General features: G+C 44.7%; 1 protein-coding gene across 1 annotated transcript in view; it reads right to left on the bottom strand.

Annotated features, from left to right (window-relative positions):
- ACP3 (acid phosphatase 3) overlaps positions 1 to 17,205 on the bottom strand; it is a 263,609-nt gene that overhangs the window by 124,827 nt on the left and 121,577 nt on the right. Inside the window, exons 5-6 of the mRNA XM_086942048.1 lie at positions 15,396 to 15,494; positions 8,621 to 8,719 (exon numbers count right to left, since the gene is read on the bottom strand). Of these exons, the coding sequence (XP_086798174.1) occupies positions 8,621 to 8,719; positions 15,396 to 15,494 (198 nt within the window). The remainder of the gene's footprint in view (positions 1 to 8,620; positions 8,720 to 15,395; positions 15,495 to 17,205) is intronic.

Below are 17,205 nucleotides of genomic sequence, written 5' to 3'. Positions count from 1 at the left end.
AATGGGAGGTTGTGTTCATCCCTGCACCATGTGAGGTGCCTGCCACACAGTGCACCTCAACCAGAAGCCGCAGGTTTAGGTGGGCCTTGTCATGTGCCCAAAAATACGCTTTCCGACAGGCTTTCCACGCCAGAAAATCTGACATGGAAAGCCAGTCAGAAACCGCGCATCGTAATCCCAATGGTGGAAACGCAAATTACCGACCGGCTTCAATTCTGAGCGGCAGTATTGTAATCAGCTGGTTGGAATTGAAACTGATGATCTTGGTCAGAAAGCCTCCAACCCAAGGTCAGAGGCTTTTCGAGCGAGATTATAATCAGCCCTAATATGTGTTCCCCAATCCAGTATGGACTCCTCTGTTAATACCTTATCTGTGAGTTCCCATTCCTTCATGGCCGATTAACTGCCTGGATGTCACTTACTGCTTCTTGTCTATTATTGTTTGTGTCTCCCTACATGATGAACAGGAACCATCAGTACTATGTGCTGCAAACCCTTGGTAACTGTTGCATCATGTTCTTCTTTGTTTCCTGTTTTTTCTGCCATTAGGACTCTGGTTCTCTTAAGAGATTTCCTTCAGCTATGTCTCCTAGACTCCGGTTCCAACAGCACAGTTCTTCATCTACTCCGGTCCGGGCTTTGTGAGTGCTAGATTCTTCCACTATTTTCTACTTGTTTTGCTGGATATTTGAGTGAGCAGGGGTCTGTATCAATCCACAGTTTGGAAGGTACCAGAAACCTGCCAGCCTGCTAATTGACGAAACAGGGTATGGTTAAAGATCAAACCGCCAAACCTCAGATAAGAGGTGGTTGATCCACTCGTGGGTGTTTTTATACACATCGCAGCAACAAGGCCTGGTGAAGGAAACAGATAACTTGGATGTGTTATTACACCGACAAGAAACTTTCTTTTGAACTGTGTGAGACTGGGATCTATTGGTCTTGTCTGGACTTTAATAAAAGGAGACGGACACCAAGTAGAAACACTCACGAACATAAAGTTTTATTTGTCTCTACGTATGTAAAGGTGAGAGATATAATTTTTGTTCTGAGGAAGGTGGTCAAATTTCTGTTATCCACTGAAACGCAACAACTCACAGCTTGGACTAACCCTGATGAATTTTGGGGTACAATAGATTTTTGTTTAAATTTGTTTATTGGGTTTTTTGCATTCATTATGACAGTTATAGTTAGTACATTAGTGCGATGCTGTGAAGACTCAATCACAATAAAATCCAGGTATACATTCTCATACATGAGCATTGTGTTGTCCGACCGTTCTAGAACTGTTTGGTCCATTGTTACATACATCATATTCCTGCAACGTCAGTGTTGTACACTTTATAATAATAAAGACCTGTCGGGGGAAAGTAACCCACCCCTCTTAGCACAATAGCGACCCTGCGTCACTTTTAGGTGTAATCTGTTGTTCTGGGTGTACCTGACGGGGTCGTCGTGATGTGCATCCCTTGGTGTTGCCGTGTCAACCTTTTCTGTATGCATTCCCAATAAATCTCTGGTGGTGGCACCCTTTCCAGTTTGAACTTGCTAACTTTTCTAACCGTTGGAGCAAACCATGGGAAGGGAGGAACTAAAGGGGAGCGGGAGTTTTCCAACCGTGCTTTGGTGGGATTTCTCTTATCCCTGGATTCCTACTTCGGTGATGTGTGAGAAGTGGTAGCGTGTGCGGGGCAGAGGGGTCGAGGGCTCGAGTTTTTGTGGTGATCCCTACTATGCCGAGGGGTGACCACTCTGTGTGAGTACCACTCCTGATTGGGTCCGGGGTGGCGGACTTTGTCGAGACGTCTCTGAAGTACAGGGGGCTGGAGCGGCCGGCTGGGTCTGGGACTGTGAGGCCGCGGGAGTCTACGGTGGGTTTGTTGCCTGTGTAAATTTGTGCATTAATTTTGCCCACTCTAAGGAAATAGGGTGTTTGCGGATTCCCTTCAATTCTTCCTCTTGGAGTGTTTCTTCCTCAGCTTTTCCCCATTTGTTCATGGCGCCTATCCAGGCTGCTTCCGGAGGCCCCGTGGGGGACCTCCAGTGCATGGCTATTCCCCTTTTTGCCAAGAGGATGGCTAGGGACATGAATCGATATTGTACTTTCTCAGTTTTCCGCCTGCGGAAAATCCCAAGTGCACATGCCTCCTATGTGGACATAGTTGTGATGTTGGTGACTACTGTGAGTGTCCGATGCACCCTGTCTCAAAAGCCATTGAGTGTGGGGCAGTCCCAAAACATGTGTTTGAAGTCTGCTGCTGTGGCTTGACAGCGGGGGCATGCAAAGTGTGTATTTGGGAAGAATTGGTGTAGGCGGTGCGGTGTGAGGTAGGCTCTGTGGAGGATATTAAACTGTATCTTTTGGAATCGCGCATTTCTAGAGACTTTTTTGGGGTATTCCAGAGCTGTGTTCCATTCTTTGTCGTGGACTACCCTACCTAAGTCCGTTTCCCACTTTTGACGCAAGGGCTGAAGGGATGGGAGGATCAGCTCACGCACTACCTTGTAAAGCCAAGTGACAAAATAACGCCCCACTCCCATGTGTAATATCGCGTGGATCACTGGGTGCGTTGGAGGTTCCCCTGTGTTAGGATTCCAGTACCTACAGCTGCTATCTAGAATCTGTCTGTGTATTAGAAATTGCCGGGGTGGGAGATCGTACTGCTCCATCATCTCGTGGTATGTCTTCAACTGCCCCTCTTCGAAGAATGATTCTACCTCTGTAACTGCCAGATCTGTCCATACCGGGAGGGCACCCGGTGTGTAGTACGTGTCCCCTTTTGGAAAACCCATCAACGGTAGTAAGGGCGAGTATGGTGGCCATGTTTTAGACATACGATGTATTTTCATCATACAGGTGCGGGCTATGGACACCTGTAGTGGCCGCGTGCGTATGGGTTTAGTACCCGACAGCAGCATTGGATTGGCGCTTGTGGCATGAGGCCCTCCATGGTGATAGTCTTCCCTATATGGCGCCCCGCTGTCCAATACGATAGCCATTGGAGCTGTGCCGCTAAGAAGTATGCTTCGAATGCCGGGGCTCCCAAGCCCCCCTCTGTCTTGGGTAGGTATAACGTTGACAACACGACTCGTCGCCGCCCTCCTCCCCATATAAGCTCAGTAAGGAGACTGTCTAGCTCTTTAAAGAATGATCTCGGTGGAACCACTGGGAGGTTAGTGAAATGGTACAATAGTCGGGGACCATTATCATTTTTGCCAGTGCCATTCGGCCTATGGGGGCCAGAGGTAACGTTTTCCAAAATCCTACTGCCGACCTGAGTCCTGCTAGGGCTTTACGATGGTTCCCCTCATACAGATCCTCCGGGGTTTGGTACAGTTGCAGTCCCAAATATCTAGGGGCCTCTGCGTTCCATCTGAGAGACTGGGCACCAACCCGAGCTTCGAATGGGGCCATGTGGGGGCTCAGCGGGTAGAGGGAGGATTTCTCCCAGTTCACCTTGAGGCCCGAGACTTCCGCAAAGTCTCCTAGTGATCTCCAGATGGCCGTCAGATCTTTGGTGGCGTCCCGGGCATATATTAATAGGTCGTCCGCATACAAGGACACACAGTGCATTGTACCTGCTAGGGAAATTCCCCAGTCTTCTCCCTCCCGTCGCAGGAGGATTGCCAGGGGTTCGACCGCTAGGGTGAACAGGAGGGGTGACAGTGGGCACCCCTGCCTGGTTCCTATCTCCACTGCGAACTCTGGGGAGATGTATTTGCCCATCCAGACTCGAGAGGTAAGGCGCGTGTACAGGAGCCTTGTGTATGCTAATAGACCCGGGCCGATATTGTTTCTTCGAAGGACCTCAAATAAATACGGCCATAACAGGGTGTCAAATGCCTTTTCAAGATCTAAAATTAGGCATGCCACGTTGGGGAACCGCCCCTCTGTCGTGTCCTGAATGTGGAACAGTCTACGTATATTTTACAACGTGTTACGGTGTGGAACAAACCCACATTGGTCTGGATGCACCAACGGGGTCAGGATTTGGGCGAATCTCTCTGCCAGAATTTTACCCAGTATTTTGCAGTCCGCGTTGAGTAACGTGATCGGTCTGTAGGAAGACAGGAGTGTAGAATCTCTGTGTGGTTTTAGAAAGGTAACTATAATCAATTTCCTAATGGATCCTGGTAATTCCCCTTTCTCGAGTGCATCATTATACATGATATGTGTAAACATGTACCTAGGCATTCAAGGTTGCTTGTCTAAGAAATAATATGAAACCTAAAGACCATTCTCAAAGATGAAATTACAATTTTATTGAGAGCATATCAATGAATTTAGTTAAAAACAAATATTTAATTAATCCAAAAAGTTATTATAAAAATAGTCCGTGGGGACTATACATGAATTCTCAACATAAAAGGAGAAAATAAGTATACATCAAACAAAGGTGAAAGCACCTACACAATGTAAAAAACAATTGTAAGCAAATAAAAAATACAAATATTTATTGTATTTTTTTATTTGCTTACAATTGTTTTTTACATTGTGTAGGTGCTTTCACCTTTGTTTGATGTATACTTATTTTCTCCTTTTATGTTGAGAATTCATGTATAGTCCCTACGGACTATTTTTATAATAACTTTTTGGATTCATTAAATTTGTTTTTAACTAAATTCATTGACTGCTCTCAATAAAACTGTAATTTCATCTTTGAGAATGGTCTTTAGGTTTCATATTATTTCTTAGACAAGCAACCGTGAACGCCTAGGTACATGTTTGCACATATGATTTTTCCCTGACCTAGGATTTGCATATAATTTTGTGCTCAGGGGGTCCTTGTTTTATTCACTATCATTATACATGATAACCATGCGTGGGACCAAGTGGGCTGAAAAAGTGCTCTAATATTCAAGTGGGAAGCCGTCCAACCCTGGGGCCTTGTTCCTAGCCAATGCTCTTATCGCCTGTTTGACCTCCTCAGGTCGTATCTTTTTCTTTAGCAATTTCTTATCCACTTGCGGGACCTGGGGGAGTGTTAGTGCATGGAAAACTCTATTGATTGCTCGGGGTCTCCCTGTCTCGGGGCCTGGTAAATGTTGGAATAATATGCGTGGAAGACTTGTAATATCGCAGGTTGGGAAGTCTGGAGCCGTCCTGTCTGATACCTCACTTCCGTGACTAGTTTCAGGTCGGGGTCCTACCTAGCAAGCCAGGCCGGAAGTGTCCCTCTCCTGTTGTCCTCCCGGTGTACCCTGGCAGCGTATACTCTGAAATGATATTTGCGGAGGTCCTTTGGTGTTTCCGCATATCTAGTTTTGGCTTCCGCAACTCGTTCCGGGGTGGCCTCGCCACGGTCCTCTTTTTTCAGTAGGGTTGCTAGGGTATGTTCCGTATCTTGTAGCGCCTTCTCAAGTATTTTGCGCACTCCCACTATTTGCTGTAAACAGTGACCCCTCACCACCACTTTGTGTGTATCCCACTCCAAGAGTCATGAGGATGCTGTTCCCGCGTTTATTGTGAAGTGTTCCTGTAAGTGTACCCCGTGGTCATGTGTGAAGGTCTGATCCGTGAGACATTCCCGGGGTAGCTTCCATGTGGGTACTGGGGGGTGAGGCGGTCTCCACCTAAGGGTCAACGAGTGGGCGTCGTGATCTGATAGCACCCTCCCCAAATAATCTGTGTGTTGCACTTTGGAGTGTGAGGCAGCCGAGCATAAAAATCTGTCTAGGCACACCCGTAGATCATGGGGAATGGAATGAAATGAGTACAGTTTAGTGCTGAGGTATTGTGCCCTCCATGCATCTATCAATGCCCAGTGTTTTACCCATACGTTGAAGAGTTCCGTTTGTCTATAGAGTGGTGAATGTGCCAGTGGGGGGTGGGAGCGGTCCAAGTCTGTGTCTAAGACACAGTTGTAATCTCCACCTAATATCCAGGGGTGTGCGTATGTTGAGCTAATGTTTTCGTGAGGCGGCTCCAGAACACGTCTTGCTCTACATTAGGGGCATATATACTGCCTATCAATACCGATTTCCCGTCCAATAATCCCTCTATCAGCACGTATCACCCTTCCTTATCCACCACCCTTACATGTTCTTTAAACGGGGTACCTGGCCTGATCCAGATGAATGTCCCTCTAGCGAACGCTGAGCACCCAGTGGCACAAATGGTGCCCCTTCCATTTCCTCTGTAATCGTTCGACCTCTAATGTCGTCAGATGGGTCTCTTGTAAGAGGGCTATGTGTGCCTGCTGTCTCTTAAGATAGGCATACACTGCGTAGCCGTGTGCAGTCCCCTCACATTTAGTGTAACAAATGTAATGTCCGTGTTAGGGGCTCTCGTCATGTCCGTGACTACTTACGTATGTCTTCTTTCTATCCTGCTCCACCACATAGCGAGGGCCTCCCCCGCCCGCACAGCCGCCCTCCACATGTCCGATATCAGTCCAGCTGTTCGCTCCCGCAAGAGTACCAGGAAAGTGATGGGGAAGGGGGAACTTAAAAACAACTTTCGGGAAACATTCCCAACATAAGGGGACTATTGCTCAACACAATAAGTCCAAACTGTACATCTCGTACTGTCACTAGTTCGTTTCGTGCGGGGGGTGTTTTGGCGTCGCCACTGGTGGTCAGCGTTCTGGCTACCCACTTCATAGTGTATCTGTGAGTGTGCTCGCACCTGCCATTACCTTCATCTTTGGTTTGCGATGATTGTCGGTGTCCATCTGCATGGAATATCTTGCTCTTACCATGTCAGCTTCATGTTGTGTTTCATATCAGCGTGTCAGCAGTTTGTGGGGTCACCAGTTGTGGTGAGACTGAGCCCTCTCTGGAGGTGCGAGTGTCGCTGTGTTCCTCCTCCTCCGACGTGCAGGGGCACTGTTGGAGGGTGACAGTGAGGGAATCCGAGGAAGAGGTTAGGGATGGAGGGGGAGCTAGGGAGAGATTAGGGACACTGGTGGAGGGTGGTAGTGAGGGAGTCTGAGGAGGAGGTCATGAGGGGCAGAGGCTACAGAGAGATGAGGGGCACTGGTGGATGGTGGCAGTGAGGGAATCTGAGGAGGAGCCCGATGGGGCCTGATATGAGGCTGGGCCCAAGGTCAGCTGTGAGATAAGGTGTACTGGAGAGGAGTAGTGGATAATTAAGCCTGTAAGGGAGTGCGTTGCAGAGTCTGGGGTCAGGTGGAGGTAGTAAAGAAGAGGGATTCTCCCTGAAGGCTCGCGCAAAAATATTGTGAGGTTACAACAATATTAAATAGCATTAAACCCAACAGAATATATTTGGTTTATTGAACTGGATACAATCTATTGAAACCTTTAAATAAGGACTATTCCTTCCAGTGCCCGGGGGACATACCCCATGGATATGGGGTTGCAACTTCAGCATGCCGTTTATTTTACCACAGTCTTCCAAATGCTGTTCTCAGATTAATTGATGTTTGATGTTGATGTTTGATGTTTGTTGGTTTTTGTATAGCGCACATACACTCCATGGAGCATCTTGGCGCTGCTGATTTCACTGCAAAGATGTAATATTTGGGGGTAGTAGCTGAGCTTTAGATGTCCTTAGACAAGAGTCTTACATTTTGCATCAGATAATCCGTAAATCCATGTTTTTAAGAGTTTTTTATAGATTTATTCCAATGGTGATGCTCTAAGTTTAGCTGGCAGGGCATTCCAGGCCTTAGCGCCTAGGACTGCTAGGGATTTGCCACCCTTGGTGGTCAGTCGAAACTTGGGTATGGTCATTAGATTAGCAGTAGTTGATCTAAGTTCCCTATTTGGGAGATATCTGTGAAATTTGGTTGACAGATATTTGGGTCCGCATTTATGAAAGCCTCTGTATGTGATCAGAAGGACTTTGAATAGTATCAGTTTTTGGATGGGGAGCCAGTGCAACGCATTCAGAGCAGCTGATGCGGATGATCTCCTAGGCCATCTTAAAACTTTGATACAATCAAGATTGAGTTAATTTACTTAAACACAAGAACAACTCTCCATAAGCTACCTGGATGATAAACATCCCTTAAAAATTGAAATATTAAATGAGGCATAAGTATGCACTAATCAAGCAATCTAATCTAACCAAATAATAGGTAAGGTTTATGTTTAGGTAAGGAAATAATATAGAGAATGTCAATTATTGGTACAGATTAGGTGAAATGTGGTGAGAGAGCTGTGGCACCTCGTTCTTTGTTCCTTCACATTTATGGAAGCGAGGGAGTAGGACTCAGAGTAATGCGATTACTGGTAAGTAATTGAGACATTACACTCTGTTCAGAGGGTGATACCCTGGAGCACAGAACACCTATACAACTTCACTTACCAACGGCTGTGCACAGACTGATTCCCAAATAAAATAAACAGTACATTCATCTGGTAAATAGGAATCAGTCCGAACAAATGCAAAATGTGAACCTAATGCCCCTAAATTTGGTTCATTTGCAATCTCTAACGGTTAAATGTCCCATCCCGTAGGGATCGGATGATAGCGGAAATGTCCGCGGCTTTTCTAGGGCTTAACACTTACTCCTGAAATCAGAGAACTTTTTATTTCCACCCAACTTTAAATTAAACTCGGTGTTGAATTAACTCCAACTTCACAATGAATTCTGAAGTATTTTTTTAATTTAGCAAGGTCAACAATGCAATGATGTAATATATGTCATACCTCACAAAGTAAAGTGTCATACACAATCCACAGCTTGCCTTTATTGATCAAGACATTCACAGGATACCCCGTGTCGTTGGAAACCTTCTGAATAAAATCCTGAAATATAACAATAAGAGCATATAAAAAGTATAACTACCATAAAAAAATGATTTATTTCGAATTCAAATCCACCTCCTCCCCCACCCTGGGTTTCTACATGAATTTCACAGAATTGTCATAGTTTAGGCAGAAACCTTTTGGCTGTTACCCTGCGTATTTTCATTTTCATGGATTTACAGGTTCATTTGGACCATGGCGAGCAGCACACCAGCCCTTCAGGTCTGCAAAGACCCTGGCCTCCTCTATTCGGGCAGGGGACCACTCATACCTACAGGTCAACAGGTAGGGATGTTGATGCCTTCAGTACATTCATCTTATCAGCAGATGCACTGAAGGATATCAAATGGCAAGGGGGGGGGCAGATTTTTCCACTCGCTTAGCCTTCTTTTTTCGTTTGATTGTTAAAAAACATAAGCTAAATGGGCCTGATGGAGCAAGAGTTGTCCACTATTATTGGGGCACCATTATTTCTTTTCCTTGCTTAGGGCGCCCACTCCTTATGTGCTGGACCTGTATGGTAAAAGGAGAGAGCCACCATGTCCTTAATAGGTTGATTGCTGAGTAACGTGTTACTGTCAAAAGAGCCTTTGCAGCACCACTGTTGGACACCAGCAGTTCATCCACCTTTAAATGGGCAGGGACGCCATTAAGTTGGTGCGAAGGGAGCTCCATCAACTTATGGTGGATGTAAGAGAGTGGCTCTGTATATACTGGACCAAAGTAAGGTACACAGTCCCCAGAGGTTTGGCAGAGGGTAAAGTTAGATATAACCTTACTCTCTAAAGTGGTAGCTTGTTCGAGCAGTAAGGCAGTAGCAGAGGACAGTGCAAAGCATTTGTTGTACACACTCAGTCAGCAAATGGTCTCACACACTCAAGAACTGAACTCTAGGACAATTGTTTTGTATCAAAATATATAGTTTTTGTATTTTAGAATCAACAAGGTAGCAGAATATACTTTCTAAGAATGAGTTACTTTCGTTAAATACTTTTCAAATAGGCAATAGATTTTTGATTACAATAGTTACAGTTGTTGCAATAGGCAACACAATTTCAAACACAATGCAACATTGAGCTCAATGGGAATTTCTAGTTAAATGCAATTAGTTACTTTGTAGATTACTTTTCTAACCACAGGACTGGATCCTAGATTCAGTCCTGGGACATTTCCTGTAAACAGTTGAGTGAAAGCGTTTTGGTTACAGTGATTTTTAAGGAATATTATTGTATTTTAAAAGTTGACACTTTCACATTGAATCACCAATGTTATCCTATGGGAGGAAATTCACTTAGCAGGTAAGTAGTGTTATCGTTACTTTTTCTTACTCAGTGTTGGATCCTGGATCCAGCACTGGTGCATCTCCTGTAAACAGTTGAAATAATGCGTTTAAGTCATACAGGTGATTTTTAAGGAATATTTGTAGTTTGTGAAAATCAACACAGAATGTTTTTTGATGAAAAGCAGACAATGGATTCCTAAGGAAGGAAATTCAAGTTACTGGCAAGTATGGTTAAAATTACTTTTCCGGGCCAGTGCTTGGCTAAAAGATGCAGCACTGGATTCTCTCCTGATAACAGGTGAGTAAGTCGGAATTTGTTGTTCAGCTGATTTTAGATGAATATTTTAAAGTTTCAAAACTCCACACGTAGAAGCATTTCCAAGTGAAACCAGTCAATGTTACTTTATGGACCCAGGAGTTGGGCACAGGGGTACAGGGGGCGCCGGGTGCAGGGGTGTCTTTGTACGTCGGAAAATCTTACCCTCTGCTGGTCGCGGTTGGAGGGGTCTTCTGTTGTGAGACTGCAGGCCTCGTCTGGGTCGTCGAGGAGGATCCTTGGGCACTGGATTTCAGGACACAATCGCCGGGGGGACTTCCTCAGGGTCGTTGTCCATTCGGGCACAGGCCGGGCTCGGCGGGTGCAGAGTGGGCTGGATTCGTGGTTCCTGGCTGGCACCAGGGGTGTTGCTGTTTGAGAAGAACCACTGCTCATGGGAGTCCCAGTCTTTAAGAGGTTCAAGGCAGGCAGGTCCTCCAGGGTTTTCCAGGTTGCTGTCCACAGGAGGCGCCGGGATTTAGCAGGAGCAGGTTCAAGGATCAACAGGCCTGTAGGGCTGGGGACAAGTCAGTTGGTGTCATCCTCTTGTTAGTAGCTGCATGACAGGTCTTCTTCTTCTTGATCTTCTTTCTTGTTTTCAAATCGGGTTCTGAGGAAGGAAGGTTAGGGGTGCCCCTAAGTACTAAATTTAGGGGTGTTACAGGTAGGGGAAGGGCAGGGACCTACAGGTCCCTGTCCTGGGGTGAGTACACCCCCTATCCTGCTCCTCTTCTGTGGGAGGGGGGCAGGAGCCTATCGCTGATTGGGCAGGCCTCCCCATCTTCAAGATGACCGGATCCCGGAGTTGTGCTTCACCTCGCCTCTCCCTCCTGAGGGGTGGAGTTGGCACAAGCTGGCACACCTCCTTTCCTCACGTAGGGTTTCCCGCCAGTCTTCCCGCCAGAGTGGGGGACAGAACCGGTGGGGGCCAGTTGCTGGGTACAGCAAGTGGTATGGAGAAGCTCACAAAGGCGACATGCCTTTGAAGCTTCCCCTGCCCAACCTGGGGGAGGAGACCAAGCACCTCGCCCAGGACGTGCATTGTTGCAGGCCCAGGGGAGCGGATGGCTCTCTACCCAGGCGTCCAGCAACATGTCTGCTGTGTGGCAGCCTAGGCAGCCTCTCAGATGAGACATGGATTGTAGGTTAGGTTCAAGGGGCAACTCCACCTAAGTTGCCCTCTGTCGTGCATTTGCATTAAATCCCACACTGGCATCAGTGTGGGTTTACAGTGCTGAGAAGTTTGATACCAAACTTCTCAGTCTTCAGTGAAGCCATCATGGTGCTGTGGAGTTTGTAATGACAACCTCCCAGCACCATATACTCTTAATGGCAGCACTGCACTTACAGTGCCCAGGAATGGCCCTGGGTACTGTAGGGGCACAGGGCTCAAGCATCTGTGCCCACAACACTGGCATAGTGCACCCAGCTACAGGAGTGACTGATGGATGCCAGGGCAGTGGGGTTGTGGGCATGGCACACAGGGATGTATGCCATGTCGACTCTTTGTTTAGTTCTGCACCAAGACACTCAGCCAGCAAAGGCAGTGTGTGTGTGTCAGGGTACAGGGCCCCTAAGGGCGGCACAATAAGTGCTGCAGCCCTTAGGGGTCTTCTCTGGTCACTATGCCCTGGGTACCTAGGGTACCATTTAGCAGGGGCTGACAGGTGACCAGAGATGCCAATTGGGTTTTAGATTCAACAACGTTTTAGGGAAGGAACACAGGCCCTGGTCACCTGATTGGCAGGAGCCCAGGGCACACTCAGTCAAAGCACATCAGCAATTCAGCAAAAAGTGGGGGCATACCATGCAAGAAAGAGGGCACTTTCCCGGAGTGGAGATCTCACTCCACCAACCTCTAAATTAATACCTCACATTGCAGAACCGCGGAGTGAATATATGATGTTACAACGCAAACAATTACAACGCATGCTTTTACAACACCGTTTTACATTGCAATACCGTTACATTGCATGCCTTTACAACACATTTTAAAAAACTACCATTACAACGCATTCCATTGCAACACATATCATTACAACACAAAACATTACAACGCATAATACTTTTAGGGCAACAGTAGAGTAAGTGTTGGAAAGCGTATGGGTAAAAATTACTATTCCCACTCCAACAAGTGCAACAGTAGGGAAAGGGTTGGATAGTGTAGGGGTAAAAAGTACTATTTCCATCTACCTCAAAACCCATACCCACCCTAAAACTAAAAAATCTCCATTACTTAGCTTATAATGCATTGTAATGGCATGCGTTGTAATGGTATGCATTGTAATGGCTTGCGTTTTAGTGGCATGCGTTGTAATGGCATGCGATGTAAAGGCAGTTGCGTTGTAACAGTTGCGTTGTAAAAGCAGTGTGATGTAATGACTGCGTTCTAATGGATGTTCCCCCCCTGACACTGACAGGCTGCTGAGGGAGGCATTAGAAAGAGGACCAGTTTGAATTCGTTTTCTTCTAATGGCACCTGATTAGACAGAGCAATTGTGAGTTTAGTGACCACAGAGAGCTCACAGGCTGGAGCCTTTCTTCTGCATCTTGAAGTGAAGTTGTGTTTATTCACAAAACCTTCGGCAGAAAACTCAAATGGTACTGCAAAAAAGAGGCCTCGACAGAATCAGCAGTTTAGAGTGATAGGTTTAGAGGTCACCAGTATTCCCTGCCGGATTACAACTATAAAGATACCTATTCGCCCCGTGGAAAACTGAATGTTGTCTGGAACAGGGAAGGTAATAAGATCCTTGTGTGAAGGAATAGTGGATTTCCCTGGAGAGGAAGGTGGAATGACTGACTGATTCCTGCTCTCTATTGCCTTTGGTGGCCATAAATAAAAAAGTACACACAAGTCACTTTTGTAGTGAAATTCCTACATCAAAAGCGCTTTTGATGCAGGAAACATTCAGACTCGTGTTTTGCATATTTCCTCACCCCTCCATTAGATTGGCTTCCTTTTTTGTGCCAGGTTAAACATTCATGTGTTGTCTTTTAGACTGCATTGTTTGAGAATGGTGTTGCATTTACTGCTAATCTTTAATATTGTTGTCATGTTAGTGGTTAGATTGTTTGACTATCAAGACTGAGTCCTTGTCCCCCCTTAGATAGCAATCCAGTTTCCTACAGGGATGTAGCAGGGAAGGCATCCTGGCAGAGGGGCTGTCCCCACCCTAATGCTCCTGGATCCGGTAGCCAATTTTGACACAGCTGACCACAACATCCTATTCACCTACTTGTATAAAGCCACAGGTGCTCATCATATGGCAAACACATGGCTTGTATCTTTCCTGAACTTCTGACACTGAGGCCCTCATTACATTTGTTCCTTTCTTTTCAAGATCCCTGTGCAAACTCCCATTTGCATTGAGGTCAGAAGTTTTGCATTACTTACCGCACCCCCACCCCTCCCCCAATTTTCCCCATGCACATTCGGGCAGGTCAAAGTCGCTGGGCTTTATTGCAGTAAAGTTCCAGCTAAATGCCAGTGCATGTGGAATTTGGTGCAGAAAGAACCCAAATATGCATAATAGGCCATACTTTTCATGGCTCAACATGCAATAGGTGTATTATAACTTTTAAATTCCAATCCCTGTTGGAATTCGGACTTTAACAGGTGGCATAATATTGCTATCTCTGACCAGGCCATGCATAATGCGGGACAAGGCAGATATCACAGGAGACAACTTGTGTAGCCCTTAATTTTCTTCTCTCAGCTCAATGTAAATCATGACTCGTTTGTCAACGATACTGACATATACTCAGCCCTTACAGTTGGTTTCGATGCCTTCTTCAAAACATTTTTAAGTGGAAATATTAAAGTTGACTGTATTTTAACATGAAGACTCTCAAGAACATTTACGAATGCAACCCCAATTCGATTCCATCTTTTCACCCAACTTAGCAGAGAGCTTTAGCCACACAATGTGCTGTTCCCAGATCTAAGAATGTTGGGAAGATGTTCAATCAATCTTTCCTTCAATTCTCAAATCCTCAGCCATCAAACCACAATATTTAGACTCAGTTTGACGACAAACTTCCAGCTTTCGTCCACTTCTGTGACCACTGCCCGACTGGATGACTGAATTAACATATTCTTGCATCTACAGAAAAAATGATGCAGTCATCAAAAACTTCACCGAACCCTCTGAACTTTACTAATAGATCATTTTGATGTCTCCTCTTGAAAAAAGAGGATCCATTTCAAGTTTATCTGCTTCAACACACAAGACTGAGGGCCCGATTCACAGAATGAACTTAAGACTAAACTTACTACCATTTTGGTATTCACAGAATGCACTTACTACTTTTGGCATTCACAGAATGAACTTACTACTTTTGGTATTCACAGAAGTTAGGATTTTGTCTTAAGTCTGTCTTAAGTTTGTCTTATGACAAACTTAAGACAAAATCCTAACTTCTGTAAATACCAAAAGTAGTAAGTTCATTCTGTGAATGACAAAAGTAGTAAGTGCATTCTGTGAATACCAAAATAGTAGTAAGTTTAGGATTGAGTCTTAAGTTCATTCTGTGAATCGGGCCCATAGTCTTTGTACTTTAAATGTAAGGATAGCCTTCTGCCTCGCTCTTTCCCTATTAAGAAAGGACCTGTGTGGCAGACTGAGTCTTGATTCCCATGAAGCCTTCCTAGGAAGAGCTCATTCCACAGTACACCAATGCTTACCCTTCATCCAATTCGAAAAAAAATTAAATACCTGCATCTTCCATGAATCCCCCAATTGAGACTTAACGTCCTATATATGGTGCATTATTAATCCTACATATTGGAACACCAATGTTTGCCATACACACTTTCCATTTTCACCTATAGCAATGTACCACGAAAGGAACCTGGCAGGAAGTCAAACATGCAATGCTTTGATTTGTGTACTTATTATCTCAGTTTGGCAGTTCTGGGTTACTCGATGCTGAGCTCCTCTTCTATCATCGCCAACAGGCATTGCAAGAAGATTGAAGCTTATGAGTATGAATCGACTCATGCTTAGGTAAAGCTACCGCAACATAATCTAGACATGGAGAAATTGAGTCATATCATATGCCCAGAGGCCACGTACCTGATAGGGTGCGATTATCGTCTGAAATTGCGTTGATTTTAAAGTTTCTTTCAAGAGTTCATTGAAGTGGGGGCAATTGTCAAGAGGATAGAGCAACAACTGAAATAAAAAGAAAGATACACTCAGTGTATGAAATACTAATAGGATTAGGGATCACATACATATTCCTTATTATCCTTACATTAATATTATATTCTTGGAGTAACAAACAATGCTGTTGATTCCAGACTTTTTAATTGTTATGTAAATAAAGCAACATGTCTTAAAAAACACAGATGAGCTGCAGAGTCCAGGCTTCTGGTTTGTTAGAGTCACATCTTTAATGGCAAAGAGGATGGAAACAGCTACAGAGGAGATCTGAACTCACCAATATTACTTTGCATTGGAAACTATCGGCCAGGTTCATCAAGGTAAGGAATTGCAAGTCCTTAATAAGGATTCGCTATTAAGGACTCGCAAAACGGGATTCATGTAGGAATCGCAATTGAATTTGCGATTCCCACTGATTCCTTATTTGCGATTAGCTAATTGCTAATCGCAAATAAGGAATGACTCTCCATTCATTCCTATGGCCTAAGACCCATAGGAATGAATGGAGAGTCATTCCTTATTTGCGATTAGCAATTAGCTAATCGCAAATAAGGAAGCGATTTCAAGGGTGCCAGGGGTGTCCAAAGGACACCCTGTAGCACCCCTGAAATGTAATCTACATTGGTGTTGCGCACACACATGTCCAAAAGACATGTGTGTGTGTAACATGCAACTTAGAAAAATGCATTTAAATGCATTTTTCTAAGTTTTCGCTATTTACCACGAGGTTTGACCTCGCGGTAAATAGCGGCCCAAAATTGCGATTTCGCAATTTTAAAATGGTTCATGAATTGCATTTAAGGAATCTCAAATAGAGATTCCTTAAATGCAATTCCTCGCAAATGTGCGAATTCTTTAATAGCGAATTTTGCATTTGGGATGATGAATCCCAAATGCAAAAATTGCACTTGCAAAGGGCCAGATTCTCAGAATCTGGCCCTTTGCAAGCGCAATTAAGCTTGATGAATCTGGCCGTGTGTACCAAGAATGTACTGCACCCTTATTTGGAAGTGTGCGTTTGTGTACTTAACAGCAGATCTATGCCACCCTTCCTGGATATTCAAATGGGATTAGTGCTTAAGCTAGGGAAAACCACATAATGAATAAATACATATATTCATGAATCAATATATGTTCAGCCCTCGCCTGTGAGTGCAGGTGCTTTTACTTTTGGGACTGGTGATTAGCTAAGGGGCAAGCTTTGAAGACCATCCCTTGCTTTGCAGGGTGAAACAGCACTTGCACCATGGTTTTCAGTAAGTCAGATATATTTCAAATTAGTTAATAGGCACACAGCTGCTGCCCATACGTTTTGGTCTACTAACCTTTCTCAAGACAGCTATACAGCTTGCTTACTTTATACAGGTTGAATAACTCTACCTTTCATGGTGTGACTGAAAGGGAAAAACACAATCGAGATCAGAGTGAAGAACCATTTTTGCTATATAACGTTTCCATTCTTTTGTGAACATCGCAACCTAGTTGACTTATAAGTATAACATGGACTTCAACTCTTTCTTAAAATATTTTATTCTGCAAACGAATGGTTGGTCCTTGGATAAATCAATGTATGCTTACTTTAATATTTTATGTAGTTATGACCTACAATAGCTTTGTTTTACTCACAAGATTATTAGCAAGAAGAGGGAACAGGTGTGTTGGGGATCAGCTTAGCCCCAGTTCTACCAGGAATCAGACCTGCAGCCAGATGTACTGAGAT

Source organism: Lissotriton vulgaris, chromosome 10 (assembly GCF_964263255.1).
Source record: "Lissotriton vulgaris chromosome 10, aLisVul1.2, whole genome shotgun sequence".
Taxonomy (NCBI): domain Eukaryota; kingdom Metazoa; phylum Chordata; class Amphibia; order Caudata; family Salamandridae; genus Lissotriton; species Lissotriton vulgaris.
This window is presented reverse-complemented; position numbering and strand designations above follow the sequence as displayed.